Source organism: Prionailurus viverrinus, chromosome X (assembly GCF_022837055.1).
Source record: "Prionailurus viverrinus isolate Anna chromosome X, UM_Priviv_1.0, whole genome shotgun sequence".
In the NCBI taxonomy this organism is placed as follows: Eukaryota; Metazoa; Chordata; class Mammalia; order Carnivora; family Felidae; genus Prionailurus; species Prionailurus viverrinus.
The window spans coordinates 24,892,257-24,920,095 of record NC_062579.1 but is presented as its reverse complement, the minus strand read 5'-3'; the positions used below and the strand labels follow the sequence as shown (position 1 = coordinate 24,920,095).

Below are 27,839 nucleotides of genomic sequence, written 5' to 3'. Positions count from 1 at the left end.
TCACGTGGTCTGGGGTCAGGAGAGTACTCATACATCAATATGGAATTAAAATGTTTTCTCATTTTCCAGAACTCTGAGGAAGGTAATTATTAAAAATATAAAAAACAAAATTTTGAACTCTTACCTCACTTCCAAAAAGATTTCTTCCACGTTGTAATACCAGTGAAAAAGAGCATTAGTTTTTGTTTCCATTAAGCATGAAAGTGTATGTTCTAGCTAGTTAAAATTTACATATATGCTCAAGAGTCAAAACTACTTTCAGGCTTCTCAAGATGAGGCTCATGATTTTTTATGAAATTCTCTGTTCAAAGATGTTTAAAGATGTAAAATGGCCATGCATAGCCTAGCTCACTAATCAAATTAGATATGTCTGGGAGCTTGGAGAATTTCTATTTTCAAAGTTTACACATTTTGAGAATGATGACTACCACATGGTATATTGAAAGTGACTGGATTACAGTTTATGTAAGTGTGCAGTTTAATACTTCATATGGCAGTCACTGTACAGAAAATTAACAGAATACAGTCAGTGCCCATTAAGAGGCTCTTCTGACATAATTAGCACAATTATCATACAGCACAAGTTTCACATGATGACATACTATCAAACATTCCAAAAATGATAACTTTTTAAAGTGCAAGTATTTAGTTCTTTTGGATGTGTTTCTGTGGGTTTTTTTTTTTTTTTTTTAAATTTTTTTTTTTTCAACGTTTATTTATTTTTTGGGGGACAGAGAGAGACAGAGCATGAATGGGGGAGGGGCAGAGAGAGAGGGAGACACAGAATCGGAAACAGGCTCCAGGCTCTGAGCCATCAGCCCAGAGCCTGACGCGGGGCTCGAACTCACGGACCGCGAGATCGTGACCTGGCTGAAGTCGGACGCTTAACCGACTGCGCCACCCAGGCGCCCCTCTGTGGGTTTTTAAAAATATATATATATTAAAATATTCACACACACACACACACACACACACACACACACACGTGTCCCAATTTAGACCATAAGGAAATGTAACTGATCTAATTTGCATTGTCATTATGGAAAATTTAACTGGATGAAGTAGAGTCCATTTGTACAATACAATTAAGGGAAAACTTCAACCTTCTGAATATTTGGTATATATGCACATAGTTTTCGATAGTTTGAAACTTCCAGAAAATGGAAGGCCTCTTTGAAAATGACCTTGTTTTGGGGTGCCTGGGTGGCTCAGTCGGTTGAGCGTCCTACTTCAGCTCAGGTCACGATCTCGCAGTCCGTGAGTTCGAGCCCCGCGCCGGGCTCTGGGCTGATATCTCAGAGCCCAGAACCTGCTTCGGATTCTGTGTCTCCCTCTCTCTCTGCCCCTCCCCCGTTCATGCTCTGTTTCTCTCTGTGTCAAAAATAAATAAATGTTAAAAAAATTTAAAAAAAAAGATAATGACCTTGTTTCGGTAATAAATCCTTTGCAAATAATAAAAATTGAAAGTTCTGCTTCTCGGATCTATGGGATCTTAGAACTTTTAGTTGTGTAATGAGTGTCTTTGTAAAGAAGAAAACAGTGTTACTTCATGTGAATCATAAATAATAGCAAAGATGAGGTTTTAGAACATGCTTGGAAAATGGAGGACAGAGTACTCATCAACAGATGTAGAAGAAAAATCATTTTGTAAAGAGAGAATAAGAAGTCATAAATTTCTCAGTAGGTACAAATAACTTTAAGTTGGATTAAGATAGACTGGACTTAAGGGGTAGATTCTGTCTGTAATAACATACAGAAGTATGTGTAGAGGCCCATTATGAGTAACTTACTATGTATCAGTTCATTAATGAGGATTTCATGAGAGTTTTCAAAGTGAAGAAAAAACTCATAGAAATGAACGATTTAATGAAAAAAGAAATACATACACAGCATCCAAGATTTAATATGGTATTGAAAATAATTTTTCGGTCTTTTTCTTGAGGACATTTCTTGATACAGATATGACTTATATCTGTATCATATCTTTAGTTGGTGATTAAATACCCAGCCTCAGGTAGTACAGGGCATGGTAGAAAATACCACTGGTTAGGGCACCTGAATGGCTCAGTTGGTCAAGCATCCAGCTTCAGCTCAGGTCATGATCTTGCAGTCCGTGGGTTCAAGCCCTGCGTTGGAGTCTGTGCTGACAGCTTAGAGCCTGGAGCCTGCTTCGGATTCTGTGTCTCTCTCTGTCTCTGCCCCTCCCCTGGTCATTCTCTCCCTTCCTCTCCCTCTCTCTCTCTCTCTCTCTCTCTCTCTCTCTCTCTCTCTGTCTCTCTCAAAAATAAATAAATATTAAAACAAATTAAAGAAACCACCACTGGCAAAATGCTGGGAAGAGCAGATAGCACCCTATTTATGAACATGTATGTATTTAAATCAGGGGAGTTTGTTAATGTGCCATATATATTAGCTGAAATGTCTGAAAAAATATTTAATAGTACTGAAAACTAGGGGACAAACCACAGAAAGTGATGATGCAATAGCTGCCAAATTGATAAGGAATAAAATAAATGTGCAGTTGCTACTTAGAGGCCAGGATCTGAGTAGGAGCCAAGAAGGCGACCTTCATTTTGCTAAAAGCAGTCATGTCACTGAGACTAAAGCATTGAATGTGGGATGTTGGTGCTCAACAAAAGAGCATGGGAGGCCTTTTGAAATTGTCTCTCTTTCCCCTTCACCCTTCCATCCTCATTGTTGGTATCAACACATGAGAATGACTCCTGGCAGAATACTGGAATGGAAAGACAGTGCTAGCGGCTGAATTCCCAGAACTCTAAGGGATGGTGTCAAATGACAGACGGTGGAGTGGAATCTGACTGTATATTACATTGGGGCAGAGAAAGTTTAAGCAAATCAGAGATATGGTTGAAGCAACAAGGCCAAATGGTAGCAACAGAAAAAAAAAAAGCACGAAAAAGGATCAGGTAAGGAATAGCTCAGAGCTTAAATCATGTAAGAGTTAGGTTTGGCTTCCACCTATTTCCAAAGAAATCCAGATGTCACAATCATGAAAGGAAAGAGAAAAAGAAAGTCTAACTGCTGAGAATAGTACAAACTCATTGATATTTCGTTTCATTCTATTTCAGAAAGAACGTGTAACATATTAACCTATGTGCCTATGAATAGACATTGTCTCTTAGGTAAAGCACTGCACTCACAACTGCCCTTGAAAAATTTGAAATCCCTTTTAAAAAACCTGTATATCAAAAAAGGAGTATAATCACTGTCTGAAGGATCCTTATGTAAAAGAGGAGTTCAGACACTTTGTGCATCCTCTTTCCAAATTTATCAAGTCAAACAAACAAAAAAATTGAATGAGGAAAGACCTGTCTGGAATTTCACATCCTGTTGCCTCACTTGATCTGAATTATCAGAACTCTGTGCAAAGTGGTGGCCAGTCCTCCCTTAAAATCTTTGCAGACTGGGCAGCAAGCAGATGGTTACCATGGTGTTGACTCCACGAAGCCTTCATTGTGTGCAGATAACCAATTTACTGGACAGAGCCTCTAGTCTAGAAGCTGATTTAATCCTAATTCATTGAAAAGGTATTTTTTGATTATCCAAAAAAAAAAAAGTCACAGTGTGATATGAGCCCCAGTTCAATGTCTAAAGCACTTTATTTTGTCAAATAGGTGGTTTACTAAACTACACTTTTTGATCATGTGGATGGATGCATTTTTATGTCTGTTATCTATGGAGGTTAATACAATGGCATATAGTAAGCACTTAGTGTAAACTTTGTGGTAGAAATGAAGGGAAATATTTGTTTTAAAAGGAAACATACACAGTTTCACATTCTTCCTAAAGACACATGTCTAAAAGTGTTTAGAAGATTTCTTTTTGAATGACATTTATTTACTGTCAAATTGAATACATAGCTTTTTTTGAAATGGATTGGAGGTGGTGGTAAATGATAACTATAACATGTGTGTCAACAAGACCAGTGTAAATTCCAGGACTGGCTGGTAGAAAACTTTCTCCACCATAGGTCTTAGCAGATCTCTCCCAGCTGAAATGCCAGCCGTGTAGCTTTAGTTAAGTTTTAGTTTCGTGGACCTGTAGGTGGAACTGAGCAGTCTTTCTTAGAGACAGTCTGAATCAGCAGGGAATGAGACCAAAGAGATCAAGTCCAAAGGGGGAAAATTGGACAGTGAATGGTTGATATTTATATCTCACCTTTGTGAGTCAGAGTGTATTTGGTGTGTAATTGGGTCACACTGATTTCAAGGAAAAGGGACAAGGTTGACCAAAGTGGCCAAAGTGGATTATGCTAAGCAGCTAAGTTTCCAAGACAGAAATGTTCTAATGGCTGGGTGAGTAAGAGTCAATGAAGTATTTTACTTCATTGGAGTAGGGACAAAAGTTAAGTGTGGTTCTGCGCTCCCTAAAAAACTTGAAGTGAGATTTGTTTTTAGGAGGGTTTGAATAAAGGCTAAAATAGAATATAAGCTTAAGTAATCTGTTATGGCCAGATCGGGACTGTATTGAAATTGTGGTCTGTATGGTAAGAGAAATGCACAGTTTTGAGGGATTTTATGGATGAGAGTAACATAATCAGGTATGTTTGTTTGTTTGTTTGTTTGTTTAGTGAACAAGTAAGGGAGGGGCAGAGGGAGAGGGAGAGAGAGAATTTTGAGCATGCTGCATGTCCAGTGTGGAGCCTGACATGGAGCTTGCTCTCATGACCATGAGATAATGACCTGAGTCACAATCAAGGGTCAGACCCTCAATCTACTGAGCCACCCAGGTGCCTTCAGATATGTTTTTAGAACTTACCATTTGCCAGCAATGCATGAACTAGATGGAAGGATTCTAGAAACGTTTTCCAGAGCCAGTTGACAGGCCATTGCAGTAGTTTTGATTACATTTAATGGCAAGGTGAATAAGGGTACCGGCTGTGGAGACCATGAGAAGCAGACACATTCAGAAGAAATAGAATGATGGATTAGGCTTTGCAAATGATTATGAGAGAGTAAGGAGAGGAAGATGTTATAGATGACAGATGGTGATGCCATTCACAGATTTGAGGAACACTGGGAGAGTACCTGTTTGGGGGAAAAGAGCAAACAATAAGCCGTGACACTTTATGTTGAAGGAGCTTTTACAGCAAGCAAGTGGAGACGTTATGTTAGAATTATGGAGCTGTGGAGCTCAGAAGAAGTGCTTGAATTAGAGATACATATTTCAGAGTCATTGACACCTATAGCTTGCCATTGAGGTCATGAGCATGAATAGATTGCTAGTGAAAGAGAGTAATATAGTGAATAAAAGATGATTGATGACTTTAGTATGTAATGAGTGGGTGGAGAAGGATGAGCCTGCAAAGAAAAAAAATTACCGGTGTCATAGAAATAGAAGACAAAGTAGAAGAGAGTGGTATGGAGGCAAAAGGAGGAGAGTGTGGTCCACAGTGTTAAGTGTTGCTACATAGCAAGAACTTGAAACTCTCTGTGGGCTTCAGTGACATGATTGCTATATTAAGCAATGTTTTTGGTGAGAAACAACGTTGAGTGGAAAGAGTGAAAAGGAGGTGGAAAACTGACAGTAAACTGCATCGCTCTTGAAAAATGTGCCTGTGTAGAAGATAAGACAATGGCTGCAAGGGAATATGAGGGTCAGGAGAGAGTTTACTTCAAAAGTATTGACTGCATGAGTCAATAAGTTTAAATTTCTGTATGCAGAATTCACTTGAAAGGGAAGGGGTGAATTTATGGTAGACAGGTAACAAAAATTTGAGAGACTCACGTGCCTGAGAAGAAGAAAGAGAATAAAGTATCAAATGCAGGTAGAGGGACTGACTAGATAAAGAAGGGAAAGTGGCTCAAATATAAGAGAAGGGAATGAGAAGGGTGCTCACAGATAAGACTGAATATTTGAATATAGGAAGTGGAAGAAATTCTAGTCTGATAGCTGCACTTTTCTTGGTGTAATAAAAAATGTCATCTGTGGATAGCTGGAGAAGGAGGATGGGTTAGTGCTTTGAGATCTTTAGAAAAAGTCTAAAATAGTTCCTGTGGAGAGTCAGAGTTCAAGTTGAAAACAACTAAATATGGCAGAATCCTGGGTTCATTTGAGGCTGTTGGTCATTGCATTCCCCCAGGAGTGGATCTGGAGACAAAGATCTACGTGCAAATAGTTTATGGGAGAATTGGAAGCAAAGTGGAGAAGTGAGGTTAGGAAAAGAATAAAGGATACACACATGGGTTATTGCCGGAGGCAACTGGAGAGGAGTCTTTCTGGGAACCCTCTGAGGCACTGTGTGTAACTTTGATCATGATGGTCATGCTGAAGGGCAAGGGAGCTGGAATATTTATCTACCAATTCCCAGCTCTCGCTTGGTGTCACCCTAGTGGTATTTTTTTAAATATGAAATGTATCGTCAAACTGGTTTCCATACAACACCCAGTGCTCATCCCAAAAGGTACCCTCCTCAATACCCATCACCCACCCTCCCTCACTCCCACGCCCCATCAACCCTCAGTTCACCCTAGTGGTATTAACATCTCAACACTTCTGCCTTGCCCCATTCACTAGCATGTGAATGGCTGCAGGCAGATAGAAACAGTGAAGTTTATACTGTAGGAAAGGAAAACAAAAATGCTTTCTGAAACATTCTTATGGAAAACATGCACTGAATTTTGTAGGTGGCTACATGACCAGGGTCGAAGATTTGATTTAATGAGTTAACATCAAAGAGAGAAAAAGAGATGTTAAGAAGCCTGCAAGAGGATTCTGTTTCAGTATCACCATTTTGAATGAAGGAATAGGAAACCCAATAACTGAATTTACAGGGAGAAAAAATAAATGTAGGGAAGATAAGAATCACCATGTGTGATAAAATAAAAATCCATAAATATTTACAGTCCACATGCATATAAAAGTTTTAACTTTCAGTGACATGGGATTGGAGTCGAAATCTCCGAATTCAAATCTCTGTTCCTTCTGTTTCTAGCTGGGTAACGTTCATTCAGTAAATACTTGTTCCTCTGAACCAGGCCTTTTTTGAGGTGAAGGATATAACGGTAAACAAGATGAATTGAGTTCCTTCTCCATGGTACTAACAGTCTGAGATTCATTAGTTCAATTTCTTTGAGCTTCCATCTCCTTACATGAGCAGAGAGATTAATAAGATCTTACCACGGGCTTTTTTAAGAACGTAAAAAGAGAATATGTTTTTGGAAGTGTTTTGTGCTCTCTGAAGCTCTGTATTAGCTTAATGTTAAAACAGTAGCCTGCAAGTAATATGCACAATTTTATCAGGTTTATATGACTTCAAGCCCTGAAATTTGAATTCAAGAAATCAGCTTCTAAGTTTGTGATTATGGAGAACTGGTTTAGTGATAGTTTATGTGAAAAATTCTGGAAGGTTTTAGCTCAGTTTAACTTCAGTGTGAGTTAAAAGTCTAATGTGGAAATCAAAACATTGGTTGAACTCATAGGCTGCATATCCAAGAAGATAATTGTGTATTCTTTCCTGATTGTACTAAACACTACTCACATGATCTCTTTAGGAACCAAATTTTAAGTAAGAGACTGGCAAGCCATGGAATTAGCTGTTGAAGTAATGAGAAGTAGGGTAGGATACTGTCAGCTATTTTCTAGGGGTTTTAAAGAGTTGATTTCACCTATTTGAGTGCTGTATTGGATAAGAAGATACAGCATGGTGATTAAAGTACATTACTTGGGGTCTTAAATTTTGTATCTGTACTTTCGTTCTACTTCACAAATTGCCTATGAAATACGAGTAAATATTTTTCTGGGGACTTTGTTTGCCTGTTGTTTTAATAAACTTGGATTAGATGATTTCTAAATTCTCTTTTCATAGATTCTTTACAGGTGCTGATAAAATCTAGGGACTCTTTCTCAAGAAAACATGCACACGCATTTAGAATTGTGCCTGGAATTTCAAGTGATGCACAGACATCCTCCACCCTTGCAACCCATCCATGATTCTCCTCCAGTCTCTGCTTTAACTAGATCTGAATGACCTGATCCAACCATTAAATCCCATTGACTCCATAAGTCTCTGCAATAAAAGAATGTTTGTGAATATTAGGGCATGTGATTAGATGTCTATTGCAGCATAACAACCCACCATATTTAGTGGCTTAAAACAACAGTTCTTTATGTTTTCTTACACTTCTGCAATGTGGGCAGGGTTCTCTGGGTAGTTCTGATGCTCTGGTATCAGCTGGAGAATCATTTGGTTATATTCAATGGTGTTTGAGATGGATCAACATGTGAAAGTTTTATTCACACGCGTGGTGCCTCGTTCTCATTCATGTTGTCTCTCCACCTGGCTAGATTGAGCTTCCTTAATGGGGCTTTGGAATTCTGAGGTAACAGTTGCATTTTCAGTGCATGTTCTAAGAGGACAGGATTGACAGCGCAAGCAGCTATCAAGTCTCTGCTTGCATTACCCTTAGTAATATCCCGTTTGCTTTAGCAAGTCACAGAGCCCATTTCAGAGTCTGTATTGGTGGAGACTGCATAAAGGCATGGATATCCAAGTATGGTTCAATGGGAGCTACTGACCGGAATTACTTGCTTACTGTAAGTACTTTCCAGAAAGAAAGAGGGTTATCTTGGGGAGTAGTAATTTTTCAACCACTGCAAACATTCAAACAGAGGCTGAGTGATAGCTTATAGGAGATGCTGTAGGGAGGCAATTGCTACATTGCAATTAATAAAATGAACTCCACGATCATAAGACTGGAGATCAAAGCTAATTCCAAATTTTGAGCCTACCTAACTAGGGAAATGGTAGTGCTATTAACAGGAACAGGGGCATCAGGCAGGAGTCTCAGATTGGAAGGAGAATGGTAATGTGAATAGATTGCTTTTTTTTTTTTTTTCTTACAGGAGACAGAGATAATCAAGAAATAATGACCCTTATTTTTTCCTGTCTTAGGTTGGATGTCGATATAACTGAACTTCACAGTTGGATTACTCGTTCAGAAGCTGTGTTGCAGAGTCCTGAATTTGCAATCTATCGGAAGGAAGGCAACTTCTCAGACCTTAAAGAAAAAGTCAATGTAGGTTATGCATTAAATTTTATGTATTTTCCTAAGTTTTGCTGCTTGTAAACTCTGTGCTTTGTACTGTCTCATTCTATCAGTTGAGAAGATTAAAGCAGTATGATATAGTCCTTTTAAATATATCTTTAACATATGTTTAGCATATCAAGCAGAATCAGAGTTTAGCACAGAGAAATCTTTCCTGGTTGTGCTGTGACTAAGCAGGATTGCTTTTCATAAGCCTTCTTTAACTTTTATATTATTTAGCTGTAAGTTAACAATTTTATAACATGAACTCATATTGATTTTCCTTCATGTCTTGTTCTGTCACCTCAAGGCTGGGAGTTTGCAAGCTTGCAGAATAGTATATAGACCCTTAAATATACTTAGGACCCTATTTATGCTTTCACTATCATCCAAAAGTTATTCTTTATACTCATTAGTACTTGTCATAACAGATTTGCATTTTCCAGATATTTATGTATTGCATTACCATAACTAAAAGATGTCCAGCCTTTTTTCAGTATTTATTTATAGCAAGAGGTGGTTTGCTATTTTTATTCTCTACTGAGACATCATAGTTGTGTCCTTCACAATAGGGATTTTTATTAATTTAATAAGTGCTGCTTCATCTTCAAGGACATTATCAGGACTTTGATATTTCAACTTCACGATTATAACACATCCATTTTGGCAATTGTTTGTGAGAGAGTTTTAACAGTCACAGTAAATACTCCATAGTGGGCAGGCTAAAGAAACAAATATTCTGAATGTCAAATAGTTTTAGTATAGGAAGGTCACATGCGTGGATAACTCTGCTTTATGTTTTGAGCAGTCAGTTTCATACAATACAAATTCCCTTAGGTTGTTACAAATACAACACTTTCTTAGATACAAGCTAATACTTGCTGTGGAATTGGAATATTTGGAGAGCAAGAAAAGATTTTCTTCTAGGAGAAAATAATCTATTTTTTAGGCTGCTTGAGGTGGAGGGGGCAGATTATTCCACCAACATGTCTCAGAGTTAACTATTTATACATTGGAAAGTTATTTTAAATGCATTATTAGTTATATACAATGTTCTGTATAACAATAGACTATTATAAACAATTTCAGGAAATGAACATTATGATTATGTTATGAATGTTTTAGCTTTAAAATTAAACTAGAGCATAATGTATATATGGTAGAAAATTAGCAAAATAGTGTTATTTCAATGTATACTTATTGGAGGTATATTATTTGTTAGGATTGTGGAGGGAAATTCTATGAGTGGAAAATTACTTAGAGAAGATGAACTCTAGATACAATTTAAAGTTCATGTGACAAATTTGGCCACTGAGAGTATAAGTCACCTTGGGTAGACATTTTATTAGCTAATTTAAATTTTTTAAATTTATCTTAATAATCTACTTATCTGTTTGTCATCCTATTTCTGTATCTTAAAACAGCTCTGATCAAGCAGCAAAATTGAGTTCCAGCATTTCAAGAATATAAATTCAAAATTTTCCTGTTATCATATGGTTACCTAGAAGCAATTTGCATTTAATCAATAGTGTCAGCAATGACAGACTGAAAGTACTAAAAAAAAAAGTACAATGTTGTATGAGTGGTTTTCTGATGCTGCATGAGTCACCTTTATCAACTTCTACTCTCATTTTCAGAAATAACAACATCATTCTTAATTGCCTACTAAAATAGGGCATGAAATGATTTACCTAGACATTTGCTTCAGGCTAAATATAATATATATGTATTAAAAATCCGTGAGAGAAATACATAGTAATGATGATGGATATGCAGTTTAAGCATACATTAGTTTTCTTAATTGTTCACCTGTCAGTGTATGTAACTTACTTTGAATACCTGGGAGGCCTGTCTCATGAACTTGAATGGTATTCTTTTTTAGGTGTCCATTAAAAATGGCTAAATATTACCCTCTTTTTTTTTCTTTCTCTTGTCTTCTTTCTTCAGGTATTACTTTCATGAGTTTTCAACCAGTTAGAATATCCTCGAACATTATCAGTTCAGTTTTAAGTACTATTTAACCTAACATAATTTTTCCTTATCTATTAGCCATGTGTTTTATCCATATAATCAACATAATGCACTTACTTAAAAGTTGAATTCTAGGGGACATTTCTACTCAAAGTGGTCCCTGGGCAACCAATATTAGCCACATCTGTGAGTTTATTAGAAATATGTGATTTCAGACCCAATGGCTCAATTTCCATTTGTACAACATCCACAGGTGATTTGTGGGTACATAAAGATTTGCGAATCAGTACTCTAAGGCACCATATGGGACTTTACCAGACTCCTAGTTCCTTTACTCATTGTGTTAATGTCACCACAGTTGAGAATTGCAATCTGACTTCATAGGTAAAGCTACTCAACTTTTTGAATTGAGCACATGGTAATATAAGGTAGGAATTGAAATAACAGTGTAGTCTTACTACAAGGTGATTGTACACCTGTACAGTATTCTCTTGAAAGCCTTCATACCAGCTGTTAAGGTCAACAGACCTTGGGCTCTTTCTGGAGCCAATGCTCCCTTGACACCAAATCAACTTTTAAACAAGTTGTACTGGAAATATTCAAGCCAATTCTTTCTACATTTCTTTTACTTCAATTATCCAGGTTTACCACCCAGAACAGAGGTCTCTCCATTCATCTGTGCTTTCTTGTATCTTCATCTCTCTGCTCTTTTACACTCGCTTTCCTCTGCCTCGCTTGTTTTTCGTGCCTTCCTGCTCACAGTCCCTCTGTACTCTGAAGCCCTTCTTCGGAAAGAAACTTTCTGTCCTGTGTACTCCTTCTGTGCATCCGTGGAAACCACTTTGACCCTCAGGAACACCACTAACACTCATGACTCTTTGACTTTGCCACTCATTTAGATGTGCTAGTTTCCTCACTTCCCAGGGCCAATTCCAAAGGTACTGCTCTCTATGTAAAAATCTCTTCCCTTATGTTTGATGCCCAATAGCCATCTATCACCATTTTATAATATTATTTTTCTCATTGAAGACTTTGGCATTAGGATCACCATCTTCTCCACCCAAGTTGTACCTCCGTCCATAAAAATCCCAGACCCTGTAGGCTGTCCTGCTATCTCCAAAAGTTGCCATTTCCCTAATCTCCTCAATTCAGCTACCCACTTGCATAACTATAGATGTTTCATTGCCAGACATGACTCTTTTCCTGAAATACCGTATTTACACAGATTGCTTGGTACTTCTCCATAAGCTTTCGTGCATTCCTAGTACATTTTCTTCCCTATTTCTGTCAACAATTATTTCACATTTTTAGTGGATCTCCTAAACTTTTCCCCACCATTTATGGTAGATGACTTTCCCTCTTATTTTAAGATAATACCTCACAAATTGTGTGTATTTGTTCTCATATTCCTTTTTTACATCCTTTGCCTTGTTGGAAGAGATGGTGCTTTGGCTGGTCAAGGCTAATCTGTGTGTATGTCCTAAAGAACCTGCTTCCATTCAGCCATATGTCTGTATCTTCACTAAACCCCTCCTCTCCTATAAACACATAGGACCATTTTTGTGCCTTATGTTCTTCAACTTCTCTGCGGGACTAGATTCTATTAACCTCTTTATCCTTCACGGAATTCTTTACTCTCTGGGTTTATGGGCTACCATTATCTACTGGTCTTCTTTTGAACATTTTGGTCATTTGTTTTATCGCCTTTTCCTTTAATGGTGATATTCTACACAATTATTGTCTTGTTTTTCTTCTCTGGATTATCCTCTCTCCCTCCTATTCAAATAACATCTATTTTCTAATGAACCCCAACTTTGTATCATTAGCTCATGCCTCTCCCTTAAAGCCCAAGCCTGTTTGCTTACTTGCCTAATAGACTTTAATTGAATATTTGCCTGAAAACTGAAAATAAACCTCATGATCTCCCCAGCCCTCCTTTATTTCTCTTTCTTTGTTTTGACACCCGAGTCCAGAAACCTGAAAGCTAACTGGTCATCTAGACCTTTTCCTGCCATTTGCCAGTCTATCCAAGTTCAATTAATTTTATTCTCTTACCAGCTCTTGAAACTGTCCTGTTCTCTCTATTCGCATCACTACAGCCCTTATTGAAGCTAGTATCATGGCTCACCTCTGTTTAAGATGCCAATCCCTATGTGGTCTTCCCTGCCACTAATGTTGTATTCCTTTAGAAGTTTTAGCATGAGTTCTGTCACAGCGAACTTAGTAAAACATGAATATTACCCTGTTATGCCTCTGTTGATATTCATTTGAGAAAGCAGAAAGCAGCCATTGATAATCAGGAGCTGGCTTGGCTTCTTCAGTTAGTACTGAGAGATGCTCGATGCTGTGCTCGTGCTCATAGCTAGTCTGTGATGTTGTCCTGTTGAATATGCACAATGACTCCGAATGCCAACACTTAGACAAGACCACTTCATGAATGTGGTGGATCAAGACAAAAAATGACCGTTTTGTAATCATGTTTCAGTACAGACACAAAAAAAATAACATGGTGAAAGCCATCCCAAGTGACTGCATGTCCCCCATCTTCACTGATAGGACAAATTATGTCATCTTTCTAATCCTAGTTTTAGTCTCTTTACCCTGTTCTTGCCGCCTAGACAAAACCTTTTAAGATACCCAGTCATAGAAGTACTTCTGCTTCTTTACAACATCTCATTACTTCCTTGACCACCCCCTCACCTTACATGTGCACAACTCCGATAAAGTCTTTCTATCTTCTTACAGCCCTACACCTTTCAACTTAACTTTGTTAATCTATAGATATGTTCCTGGTGGCCTTTGGCTGGAAGGCATTGACAGAGTCAGTATTTTCACATTGCCTTTATGAAGGATACCATAATGTAATTCCTTTTTACTTATCCAAACTGATTGCTGGCCATTGTAACATTGATTAGAGTGTGGGTTTCTAGACATTAGGGATGGAGCTTAATTTGGTTTTGTTGTTTGTTTTGGCTTGGCTTACTTTGGTTTTGACATGCCAGTGCCTAATATTAGGGCCTGGTATTTAACACAACTGATGTTTGACTATAGGAATAAGTGATTTTTTTTTCGGTTCCTCGGGCACATTTTAAGTCAAGCCCTGCTACCAATATGAAGGATATAACAACTTCTGAATAAACATTTGAGTGAATAAATTACTTTTTCTGTCAAAGGGCAAAACTTCATTATAGAATGTTAAGTGAATAGAAAATTAATTGCTTCTAAAGTCAGGGTAGGCCTCTGGGGAATCTGGAACTTACTTTCATATTAATTAGAGAAGATGTCATGAAAAGAGGAGGCTTTTAAAAGATGCTGATAAAGAAGGAGGAAGAGGTCATAGAGTGTTTTTAATCAACTTATTAGAGAATGAGTAAACTTCTTTGTATACTTTGCTTAAAACTTAATTATGATTCTTCTTTCTTTATATTATAATACAACTCATTTGTCTTTTATTTTGCACTTGAAGTTACACATTTTAGAATTTTTAATGGCCTGATACCTCCAAGAATTTTTATGTGTTTTTAATATATTTTGAAATTAATGATACATTCCTTATGGAATGGTTCACTGATGTCTTTTTTTTTAGCTATTGTATTCTTGAAATTATCTGTACTAGATACTTTAGAATGTGAGTAGCAGCTTCTAAACCTATGCTTATATATTAAATATATATTGACTAAAGTATTTAATACTCTGTTAAGAAAAATCATTTCAAAAGTATATGTTCTATTATAAAATGGAATTTTAAGATTAAAAATACTGTGTATGTGTATGCGCACACACACATACATATGCGATAAACAGAGATAGGGAAACAGATATACAGAAAAGCTGGATGAGTTTCCTGAGGAAGAAAGATTAGAGAAAGATAATAATGTCTAGGGCAGAGATGTTTTCCTGAACAAGGTGATTTCTAAATGGTAGTTTTAGTCATCGGTTCTTAATGCTCGAAGAAGCATTGCTCTTGGCAAGAAGAAAATTGGTGCCCTTCATGAAAGATGTCTCTGTATGGTGTTGAGAAATCTAACTAGAGATACTTGGACTAACAGTGAAGATGAAATGCATAGAACAAAATGGATGTCATGCTTGAAAAGCATTCGGTTGATATTTTGGCCTTGAAAACAAGGGGAAAGCTAATATATAAATGTGTGTGTGTGTGTGTGTGTTTGTGTGTGTATACACACACATATATGTTTACATATCTATCTATCTATCTATCTATCTATCTGTCTATGTGTCTGTCTATAGAGAGAAAGTGGAGAGAGAGAAAGTGAGCCATAGAAGAGGAGTAAAGACTGAAGATGGTTAAAAACTAGAAAAATATCTAAGAAAACTATAGTGCCCACATTTCTGAGACCAACTAACAGTTGTCACTCTTATTCTCTAGTGATAAAAAAAAACATTTTGATATGTTAGCCTAGTATGACACGATCTGAAAATGCAGGAACAACTTATTAGGGTACTTTAAGATATGCTCTTCTCTACCAGCCAACTGGAACACTTGTTTATCTGTTTCTGAGGTCCAAAGAATCCTGGTTAGTACCATGGTCATGAAAAAGTCTCTTTTGTTTAGTGTCAGTTCTACATTTTACAAACTCCAGTATGAGTTTGGATAATGGGTAATGCAGTTTTAGTTTCTTCCTTATGAGATCCGTGTCTCTGTGATCTTGAAATTTCATTCCATTTCTGTGGAACTCAAGCTCTTCTAGGCTACCAGTTTGCTATTACTTTGGCATGGACTCCATGATGTCTCAGTGAGGATGCCAAAAAAGTTTGCTGAAATTTTGTTTGGTAGACCATCATTGGGAGTTTACACTCCCTCTAATTTTTGCAGTGTGGTATTTTTTCATTATTCTGTAACAAATATTATAAGCATTATGTTGTTTTTTTTTTCTCTCTGTTTTATTTTCCTCATCCAAGGTAAGATTCTATTAAGTTTTGATTTAATTAATTTTATGTGGTGCTATTTGTCTTCTGTTTGGGTAATTGCTTATTACTGTTATCAGGACTTCATAACAGTCCTGTTGGAAAGCGGGCCAATGTGCCCAACTCCCCATCTAACCTGCATCTTCTAGAAGACTTTCATTTAATCCAGCTTCCCTTTATTGAGCTTGCAGCACTTAACCTCCTAGGCTGGTTCTGTGATCACTGTATGTATAGCTACTAGAATTTGTTCTACATTTACACCTTCATAGAGCATTTTAACTGTGGGGAGCATGGGAGAGAGAATAATACTCTGTATGGAGGCCTTATGCTCCAGTAGACCTCACTTTACTATGCGTCTACTATGTACCAGACCCTCTTCTGTGTACTGGACATGACATGAAGAAGGAGGTACATGAGGATACCTGATCTTATATAATTTCTTTTCCAGTGGGGAAGATGAAAATTAAGCAAGATTAATATGCAAAATGTATAGACTGTTATTGATAATTGTCCGAGGCAAAAATAAAGGAGGAATGAGGGCTAGGAAGTTGTGTGTGTGTGCAGATAGAGTAGCAATAGCCGGTCTCCCTGAGAAAGTGACCTTTAAGTAAAGATCTAAAAGCAGTGAGTGATTTATAGATACCTGAGATAGGAGCATTTCATGGAGAGGGAAGAGAGAATGGATAGGACTGAGGGAGGAGCCTGCCTAGAGTGTCAGAGAACCACAGAATGTGGCGGAGCTGAAGAATTAGGGTATTGGGTCACAGCTGCTGAGGTCAGAGAAGTTAAGGAGGTTAATACAAGATGGGCCTCGGTTAGGACTTGGGCTTTTATTCAGAGAGGCAAGGGAAGCCACTGGAGAGTTGAGCTGACCTCCATTGTTTCTGGCTTCTTCGGTCTGCTGTGCTGAGAATATACCATCAAAAAGCAAAGATGGAAGTAGAAATACCATTTAGTAGGCTGTTTGGAAACATCCAGACCACTTAGTGATAATGGAAGGTTTTTGTTTGTTTTGTTTTGTTTTACTAGTGTGGTAGTAGTGAGCACAGTAACAACATTTTCTGGATGTGTTTTGAGGTTATGGTCAACAGGAGTTTCTGAGGGTTTTATTGGATATGGGGTTTGAGAGAAAAAGAACAGTCAGGAAGGATTATAAGCTTTTGGCTTGAAACAACGACGCTCTAGATGTAGCCTCTATACATCTATCCAGGGCAATGTGGAAGAACCAGCACAGGAAATTGGGTGAAGGGAGTGTCCTTGACGTAGGAGTAAAACTGTGTACTTGTCATCTAGGAAAGCAAATGAAGAAACATTTTGAAGAAGTACCTGTGGATCAAATGATGGCATTAAAGCAAGTTGAGAAATGAGAATCAGCCACTGAATGTGGTAGCGTGGGGGCTAATGGTGTCATTAATAGGAAGCTTTGATGGCACTGAATAAGGGAACAGGTGTGAGGACCAGTTTCTCTCTTTCTCTCTTTTCTTTTTGCTCTTCTTTCATCTTCTCTTCTGCCATGGGCTCATTTGTACTTTGCAGTGGAGAATTGTGGAGGGCCACTTTTTCTCTTTGGTGGCACGTGCCTCTTTAAAGTAAGGGTTATGCCTTCCCTTTTCCAGAATCCTGTTTCTCTCTGCACTTTGTGGTGGTCACGTGATTTTGATTTTACTTTTTCTTTGCATTTTACATATATTTCTCTGAGAAAATGAGAAAAGGTAGAAGCATCAGGAACTAGTAATCTGACCTATTTTAACACAGACATTCATATATTTCATTTGAGAAAGAATGAGTATGTGTCTGGATCCAGCAAAAAAGGGAATGTCAGTGCTTTTTATTTAGTAGACTTCTTTAACACTTTGTGTATGTGGTTACTTGGATTCTTGTCACACCTTTTCGTGGGCAAGGTACTCTAATCAACTCTTAGATCAAAATTGATTGCTAAACTTGTTTTTAAAGTTATTCAAATCACCGTTCAGTAGAATGCCCACATGTGGCAGTTTGGGCCATTCTCCGTTTGTGGCATTCCATTTGTGACAGCTTAATTATTTCTAGATTTCCATTTTACAATGTAAGAATTGTCCCAGTTTGGGAGATAAATTATTTGAAGAGCCTCCTTTAATCTTCTCAGAATCCCTGGAGGGTAGGTATCTTTATTGTTATTTTACATAGAAAATATTGAGGCTCAGAAAGGTTGAATCACTTTCCAAATGTCAAACAGCTGGTAAGCAGTGGAGATGGAATTCAAACCATCTGAGAACAGAATGACTCCAAAACTTTTCATTACCTTCTTTACTGTCTTCTTGCTACCCTAAATTTCCTCACTTTTCATCAACCACCTATAGCTAGCTGTGTTTGAAATGAAACGTTTTCTGGACTCTTCACTGTCTTGCTCATACCCCTCAAGGTACATTTGTGCCAGTACTTCTCTTTATTTTCCAATATTCCCCTTGAAAGTGATGTTACTTAGGAGAACCCAGATAGCATCTACACACTGACAGATGACGTCGTGGCCATTAAATGCTTCTTTCTCAGACCTATGTCTCTATTTATAACCCGTTACTCAGTTTGTGTTTAATAGACATCCGGCATCGGGGTACGGTAATTGAGCCATACACAGAGTGGCCAGTCAGCCTGTAGGCACTCATTGTCCATTCTGAGTGATCAGGAACTCCTTCTGATACCTTGGATCCCAGACTGCATTACTGGTTACATATTTTGAATGTCATCTTTGACTATATCTGAACTATCAGGTCACTTTTGCTGTGAGTTGTGGTTGGATAGGTTCACAGCTGTTTGATTAATTTTCATTGGAATACCCTTGGAAGCAACAAAGTGTGTTTAAAAGAGAGCTGAACTTGTAAATAGATTATCAGGGTTCTAAGATTGGATGTAAAGCCTTCTGCTTCTACGATCTTGTATATATGATTTAATCTTGGTGGTGCTCCGTTTTCTCTGGTATAAAAGAGGGTAAGACACTGCTGGTTCCTTCTATCCTACATAATTATTATGAAATACATATGAAATAATGCACATAAACTGTCATTTGGTGTGTGCGCCTCACTTTGCTCTTCTGTCAAACTTTAAGAGCAAGAGTACCTATTCCATAACTTATTCTTTTATTGTGATGGTTATTGTTATTATATGTATATTAGAATAACTAGAATAATGTGATTAACCAAACTAGATATTTAAGCTAGTTACCCCCGAAATAATCAGTTAGAAGTTTTCCTTTCTGTTAGTGATACTAATTGATTATTCATTTAGATGCTTAGAATAAAATGATGATGATCATGACATGTAGAAGGACATTGATAATTTTTTCATCCCTTATAAAGACAATACAGTGTTCTGATTCTACCCTTTGTATAATTTCATGTTAAAAAAAAAAAAAAAAACAGAACCTCACTGTAGTAAAAATAGAAACTCCTGATAGGAAAGGCTAACTCTAACACTGTTTCAGTAGGAGAATGCCAGTTTGTTGTTCTTGTTCTCTTGGAATAAACATATTTTTTTCTTCTCTCTCTGGCCCCCCTTTTGCTGATGTAGTTCAAATGTGGAACACCCCAGATCCTGCTATAGATCTTGGTAGTTGTGAATGTTATATATTTATTTAGAATGTGCTAATGTTTTCTCTTCTAAAGTTCTCAGAGTCCTTGGCAAATAATAGCATTTACGTTTTAATGGAGAATAAATTTAAAGTACTGAAAACATGTGCCAATAAGCTACTTTCTAAGAACAGAGAATTTAGAAGACAAAAATTGAAAGTTGAGAAAATGGGAATTTGGGAACTTCTTCTAGGTTCTTACCTTTAACCAAAATGCTGTGGCTACTCTATTTTCATGGACTTTTCAATTCTACTAGAAAGTTAGGACCTCCCAGGGTTGTGCAAATACTTGTGTCAACAATTTGATAATGCCTTTGTGAAAATGACTTTCAAGGTAACCCAGAAGTTTCACCTGCTAATTGGTATGGGATCCTGGGAGCATATACTCCCCAAACACCACAGTCTGTGTGCTTTGAAATTTTCAAGTAGAATACAAGATATTAAAATGTGTCTATCACTTTTAGAGTTTCCCTACTGATGACATGAACCTGAATTTTCATTTGCTGCCCTTGACAGTGTAACATAAAAAGTATATTTTCCAGATAGGCTATAAATACTTAAAAAAAACAAAAACAGAAATGAAGACTGTCCTTTTACAGTATTTTATTTCATTTATTTATTTGGCTAAATTTTAATTAGTATTTTGTTTATTAGTTTTTTTTTTTTCCCCCTGATTGGATATATCCTATTGTCTATAGGCTTTTTTTTTTTTTTTTTTTTTTTTTTTTTTTTTTTTAGCATTTTGTCCTCTTGACCTTGTATCCAGTAATCCTATTTCATGAAACTCTTCCTGAAATCACTTTTAAAAGCCCTCCATTCATTTGTGGTTATTTCTTTAAACTGGAGAATCTTTTTAAATACTTAAAAATGTATGGATTATAGTATGAGCACTCCCATCATTTGGTGTGCTTGGGAAATAGTCTTGTCTAGAAATAAGATGATTACATCTTTCCCTAAACGTATTTCTGATGTTGCCATAATATCTATATTTAGTTGACATACTTTTCTTTTTCTCTTTGTTTGCTTTCAAAGGGAAGACTCTAGATCTGCACTGTGTAATTCCAATTGGCACTCGACACACTGTGGCTTTTTAAATTTAAATTTAATTATATTAGATTAAAAATTAGTTTCCTCAGTCACACTTGCCGCCTTTCAAGTGCTCAGTACCGACGTGTGGCTAGTGGCTACTGTACTGGACAGCACAGATGTGTAATATTTTTGTCCTTGAAGAAAAGTCTATTGAACAAAGCTCTGCAGAGTGTGCACTTATTGATTATATGCCTCCCACCTGTGCTCCAGTATTACACCTTGGAATATTTGTTTAAATGCCTAGAGATCTGAATAAAAATTAGAAAAATGGTCTGATGTGGAATAATCTGTCACAAACTCAAGTGAAATATTTGTATTATACTATTACTTAGTCACAGGAGTGTGGCTCTAGCTATATGTTAAATGACTTAAAGCTTGCTTTTTCTGTGAATAGTTCTGTTTTACGACATAAAGCATACTGTTACAGCCTCATTGTTAATGACTATGGTCATGCAGTTCTAATGTATCACATTTTACAATCTGGTATTTTATGTGATCTTAAAAATATCTCTGTAGAGACATTATTAGCTAAATCCAAGGGTATCAAATGCTCCATTTCGTTAATTTAAATAATTGTGTTTTCATTGTTCAAAGGCTAACTCTATGTTAGGAGAAATGAACAAAGGGATTTTGAAAACATTTTGAAACTGGATCTATTTTTCCTTGAAATGGGAGTACTTTGAAAGTTTTAGAGAGAAAAATTAACCTGCAGTCTTGTGTTTTGATAAATATGGGTGGGTTTTATTTTGCTAAAATATTCCTGCTGGTACGCTTTTCCCTTTTTATATACTCATAAGACTTTTTTCTTTGATTTTAATACAGAATACCTAAGTTATTCAGAGTAACTTCAGTGGTGTGTATTTAAAAGACAAATTCCATTTTTAATTATCTGTCGCTGTATCATTTGATTGTTTCTTACAATTTGCTTTTGTTCCTTTTTTTTTGCAGTTTTATATTACAATGCATCAGAAACTATTATGTAAAAAAAAATAAGTTCAGAGCAGAAATCTTATTAAGAGTAGCAATTCGGTATGAAAATGGTTTGTGCTTTCACTGTCATTTTGATGATTCTGGTGCCAAGAAACTTGAGAAAGACGTCTTTAGATTCACACGATAAGCTGACAGAGTGAAATATCTTAAGGCTTGAAAGGGCAGGTAGAAGTTATAATTACTGTGTAGCTTCACAATCCTTGTATTGAAATACTCACCTTTGCTATCATGCTGCAGGCCATAGAGCGAGAAAAAGCGGAGAAGTTCAGAAAACTGCAAGATGCCAGCAGATCAGCTCAGGCCCTGGTGGAACAGATGGTGAATGGTAATTACACGGAGTTGATTTAGATAATCTTCTTAGGGATTTGATAAACACATAGGTTCATATTTATCAGCTGCATTATATCAGACAAGCACTTCCTGAATGCAAATTTAAATTGAAGTGGGTTTGTGAGCTTTTTATTATTCTTTCTTAATGCTAAGGAAATTATTAGAGGAAATTCATCTTTGAGTCCAATGGAAGAAAATGGGATGTGCTAGAATATTTTATCAATCTATTGCGGAGAAATCAATTTTAATGCAAATCGTGCTAGCATTTGTCCAAGTAATTTAAGAAAACAAGGTTTGCAGAAATCATGGGGAATGTAAGCAATCCTATACTATGTGGAAACTGATTGTCATCTGATTTTAAGTAATTCTCGCAATATATTTTTCTGAACAGACTAAAATTATGTGTAAGGCCTCATCAGCACACCTTTTGCTAATAATATATTTGACATTTTTTCTGTTGCTTTTTATCTAATTTTTTAGTCCTTTTACAAATGACTCCTCAGGGGAAAGTTTATTTTTTTTAACTTCAGCTGTTTTTGAGTAAGGTAAAAGGGCAAAGCTAACAATTTTTTTTAAGAATGAATTAAAATTAACTTTTCTGAACAAAATACTAGTTATTGACATCACTTGTGAACAAACCTGTTTGAAATTGCCATTGTTCTGCTACTCTATTCACTTCCAGATAGAAGTAATTTATAAGACTCGGGTATTTTCAGACAAGATTTTTTTTTTACATATTTCACAGGATATGTTTGTAAGAATATAATAACCAAATGTAACAAAATTTTTTTTGTACATGTCATCTTTTTTGAGAACCTGCCTGCATTCTGGGGCATAATTTTTGTGTATGAATTATTTCTTTGCCTTAATTGCCATGTTGGCATTAAAAAGTTCAGTGATCTTCCTAGGAAATCAATTCTTTTTTTTTTCTTTTAATGAGCCCCATGACTGTATTTGGTTAACAATAAAAACAAGCAAACATGACAGCTAAAGATTGGGTTAACAAGTTAATGAATACATAGAAGATGTAAAATACCGAAAGGTTATTGTTTGTATGTATGTTGCTGGGTGCTTTGACTGATGACTTTGATAACAGCATACTTGTATTAAATGAAATTGTATTATCTAAAAAATGGTTTTGTAGCTGTTAGGCAATTTACCCCAGGAACTATATTATCACTTTTTTTTATTTTTATAAGCCAATGTAAAATCTATACCTTTAAATGGTCTCATTTTATAATCACATATCAAGTGTACCTTACCTCGAATCATTATTCAAAACCGTTAAAATTTAGAAATGAAGGGAGTGACTTTTTTGGTAGTTAAAACCACAGATAGGGGGCGCCTGGGTAGCTCGTCGGTTGAGCATTAGACTTCGGCTAGGGTCCTGATCTCACAGTTTGTGGGTTCGAGCCCCACAACAGGCTCTGTGCTGACAGCCCAGAGCCTGGAGCCTGCTTCGAATTCTGTTGTCTCCCTCTCTCCCTCCCCCTCCCCCCCTCACACTCTGTCTCTGGCTCTCAAAAAAATAAATAAAGCATTAAAACAATTAAAAAAGAAACACAGATAGGATTAAAAGGATTCTATGATTAGTGATGATGTCATTTTCTAGATTAATGCCCTCATAGCTCTAAGTTTTGGAGACCTCAAGAAAAATCAAGACATACATTAAGTCCTTAATAAATACAGATTGGTGAAATTCCTAGCAAAGCAAAGTTAAGGCAGTAATGGAGTTAATTTTGGTCAGAGAATAATAATACTTCTAAGGATATTGGCAACTTGTGAGGAGAACAAAGAGCAGTAAGAGGCAGGGTGTGACGTGTGACATTCCTTACTAGTTGACTTTATTGATCAAATTTTAAGCTTCTTATCTGTTAGGCCAATAAAGATAAGGTCTGACTGTTAGATGATCAGGCCCAAATTTGGGCTGTAGCTAGAGCATAGCTCTTATGCTCCATTATTTCAAACAGTTTATGTGATTACTAAAAAGTAGACTCAAAGACTGTAACTTATCTTTCTGTTCCTTTTTGGTCTTACACAGAATTAAGTGTAATTCATGATACTTATTTTATGTGATTGTGCAATTGGTGAGTTAAGACAGACACACAAATAAATGCCTGGAACACCTCTCCAGGTATTATTTCATTGGGACTCCTAACCCTAATTTACGTTGGCTCCAGGGGCCTAGAACCAAAAGCTAGAGTTAACTGGTGTGGCTCAGGGAGCTGAAAGTTAAGGTCTGAAATTTACAAGCCCAGAATTTCTTTTCTCACATTTAGGCTGTGGAGTTAAAGTAAAACTCATAACCATATAAAACACACATATATTCTTACCGTTTTATTTATGGAAAGGAAAATAACAACTGAATCATGGCACTTCATTTATGACCTCACGTAAATGTATATGCCTTTTAACCACGTACCTTGGCCTCCAAAATAAAGATAAAGACCAGTCATTCTTGTATAATGTTAAAATCTTGTTCAACTGATAAAAATATTGATAGTTTGTTTTATTGTGCTCACAACATTTAACATATATAGTGTGAAATATGTATAAAGAATGACATAACTATTTTTAAAAACATTTTATAAATGCTATATTTTCTATGTATGTATACATAGAAAGCTGAATTTTTTTTACTTCAGATAATTTACCCCAAGATTACAGTGCTTCTTTAAAGTTCTGGAATGATTTCAGAACTCCTCTTTGAAATTTTTCTTCAGAATGAAAATCGAAGACATGCAAAAAAAAATCCTCAATACTTACATTTTGCATCAGTTTTGGAACAAAATGGAATGGCACATCAGCTGTATTTCTAAATCCCTTTTGGCCATTTCTAAATATCTACTGAAGGAATGAATTTTTAGCATCACCTAAGAAATGCAGAAAACAAAACCTATCAGTCTTGAAGGCAGTTTCTCAAAGGAAATTAAGAAAAAGGGCGAGAGTCTTAAAATTGTTACAAGTGTAAGGTACCATGATGCCAATATAGAAGTGACTTTGATTTGATGTCACAGAAGTTTGTTCAAAGTCAGTTTTATGTCCTGAAAACACGATTTCTCGTAACATGTGTTTAGTTTTGCAGGGTCAAGTAGAACTTAGAACCAACTTAAGATAATTTTCATTTTGACTGTACTTTATCAAATGCAAAGACTTATTTGCAGAATATTAAAACACACTTAAATATAGTGTGAATTTTAATATTATATTGTGAGTTTTATACTAGAATGATTTATATTTGGGAAGTATGTACAGATTCAGTAGGAGACTCTTAGAATTTATTTGCATCCTTTTTTTTATACCCAAAAAAGGGAGGTTGAATAAATTATTTGCATACTTTAAGACTTAGTGGAACATTTTCCTTGAGGATGTCCCACTTCTTTTGTAAGAGTTTGAGTGATGTTCCTGATCCTAATAGGCTAAAAAAAGAGACTACAGTGCTACTAACAGAGAGAGTGTTAGCTTAAAACTCATGTTTTTAAGGTTTTGACATGGATTTTGGTAGAATTAACTGGTTTATCTATTCCTTACCTATATTCTTTCTGAACTAACATTAAATTTGTGCTTCTTGTCAACACCATTTGATTGGATAAGTATGGGAGTAATTTGAGAGAGTGCTGGATGGCGAAGAGAAATTCTTTATTAGAGAAGTTTTTTCACACATGTAATTTTTATGAAACTTATTGTCACTCTGGAAGATGGGAATAATAACTTCAGTCTCAAGAAATTGTTGGCTTTCTAGAATTTTAATGAGAGTGACTGGGAGACGAGACTGGGTACCTAGTGATCTAATTATGTTTCCTGCAGCTGTGTTATACCGAGAAGGAGGGTTTCCAAATTTGTATTTATTTCATTTTTTTTCATGGATACAATGTAACCTTCTTTAAGTTTTTTTAAAATAATTTTTCGTGTAAATACAAAATTGGTATAAAATGATTAAAATTTTAGAAAATTTAACAACTAAATATGGTAAAGAATCTTGCTACACTATCATTACTATTGATTATTAGTTAAGGAATCCCAATTTCCTAAGATTTTATGTCAAACAGTTTTTTTTTTTAAACTGATCTGCTCACTTGACAGCCAAAGCTTTGCAGTGTATGAGTGAGATTATAGGATTTCAGGACATTCTAGAATATTTTTATATCTAAACATTTGCTTACTTTGTTTCTACCTATTTAGATTAGACTTTATTCTTAATTTTGTTTGTAAAATAATGTTCTTGCATCTCTATTTGTTCTCCTTAGCAGCCAGGTACTAAAAAAAATGCCTGGTTTGGATAAATTGTTTTCCTTTATTATTAATAAAACTACCAAGAAAATACTTACATCAAACCATTTATTTGAAAGCACACGTAAACATAGCTCAGTTTCCCCACCTTTATATTTCCCGCATAAAATTGTTTGACTACAATATGCAGAGGAGCTACTGTGATATAATTTTCTTTTTTTTTTTTCAACGTTTATTTATTTTTGGGACAGAGAGAGACAGAGCATGAACGGGGGAGGGGCAGAGAGAGAGGGAGACACAGAGTCGGAAACAGGCTCCAGGCTCTGAGCCATCAGCCCAGAGCCCGACGCGGGGCTCGAACTCACAGACCGCGAAATTGTGACCTGGCTGAAGTCGGACGCTTAACCGACTGCACCACCCAGGCGCCCCAGTGTGATATAATTTTCTAATAGGGTTAGTGATGTTTTCTACCTTAAACTGAGCTTCACTTTCAATTTCTAATTGTAGTTTTCTGTATGTTAATTAAGAGTCTGAAGACAATCACATTAAGGAAACGTTTAAATAAAAGTAGTAATTATTAGTATATTAGACTAGAAGAATATCTCAAAACGATCATCCCTTGAGTGTTAGATTATAGGGTATAAAATAATACCTAATAATAAGTTGGTTAAGGATTGTAATTAAATAGTACAGACCGATAACAGAGACAAGAACACCTCTTATCTTAATATTAACTATGTAACTGTATTTTTAGTATTTTGGTTTGTAGTTCATTATGTACTTCATATACATGATGTCTTTTGAGTTTGGGCAACAAAATTTTGTTAGATGGATAAGGACACGGGTTATACTTGGACTGGCTCATCTCAAAGCCAGACCTCACATTAGCTTCTCTTCACATCGTTGTGAAGGATTTTCAGTGACAATAACTCTTCTAATTATATTGTTTAATAGGAAGACATTTCACGACTGGTCTGTGTAACCATGGGGCCTGGAAACAGTACTGTCTGCAATAGTCCAGCCCCTCCATCGTAAATGAATAGCTTTCCACAGTTGCACCCATTTTCTCCTCTCTTATCCTCCTCTCTCCTTGGTTCTGGGTAGTTTGATTTATGTCTCCTGGTTTTTTTTTAAGTATTGCTTGGGTAATGGTCTCCACAGACTTCATACTCAATAAATGTTCTTAATTGAGTGGCACATTATTCTTTTTTTTTCTTATTTTTTCTTATTTTTTTAAAATATATGAAATTTATTGTCCAATTGGTTTCCATACAACACCCAGTGCTTATCCCAACAGGGAGTGGTGGCACATTATTCTTTGATTCCAATCTCCAGGGGAAAGGACTTCTTGCTGTGTGTGTGTGTGTGTGTGTGTGTGTGTGTGTGTGTGTGTCTGTGTGTGTGTGTGTATGAGAGAGAGAGAAGGAAAGGGAGAAGGTCACAGTGGTCACAGTTGTTGGAGAAAATTAGTCACGAAAACAAATATAAGTAGGAATCTGGCCTTTGTCTCATAATTCAGTGATGTTTAAAAATAGGAAAAAGTGAAGAAAGAGCTCAAGTGGTAATTTATGCATTATATTCACTGGGGGTATAAATTTATATAAACCTACTAGTTTTTAAAAGCTATTTAAAAAATGATACAGCCATCGTATACA

General features: G+C 36.2%; 1 protein-coding gene across 13 annotated transcripts in view; it reads left to right on the top strand.

Annotated features, from left to right (window-relative positions):
* The window catches only part of DMD (dystrophin), a 2,022,811-nt gene that overhangs the window by 664,180 nt on the left and 1,330,792 nt on the right, over positions 1-27,839 (top strand). For all 13 annotated transcript variants that reach the window (XM_047843142.1, XM_047843144.1, XM_047843153.1 and 10 more), the window contains 2 exons: positions 8,915-9,038; positions 21,862-21,949. In XM_047843142.1, the coding sequence (XP_047699098.1) occupies positions 8,915-9,038; positions 21,862-21,949 (212 nt within the window). The remainder of the gene's footprint in view (positions 1-8,914; positions 9,039-21,861; positions 21,950-27,839) is intronic.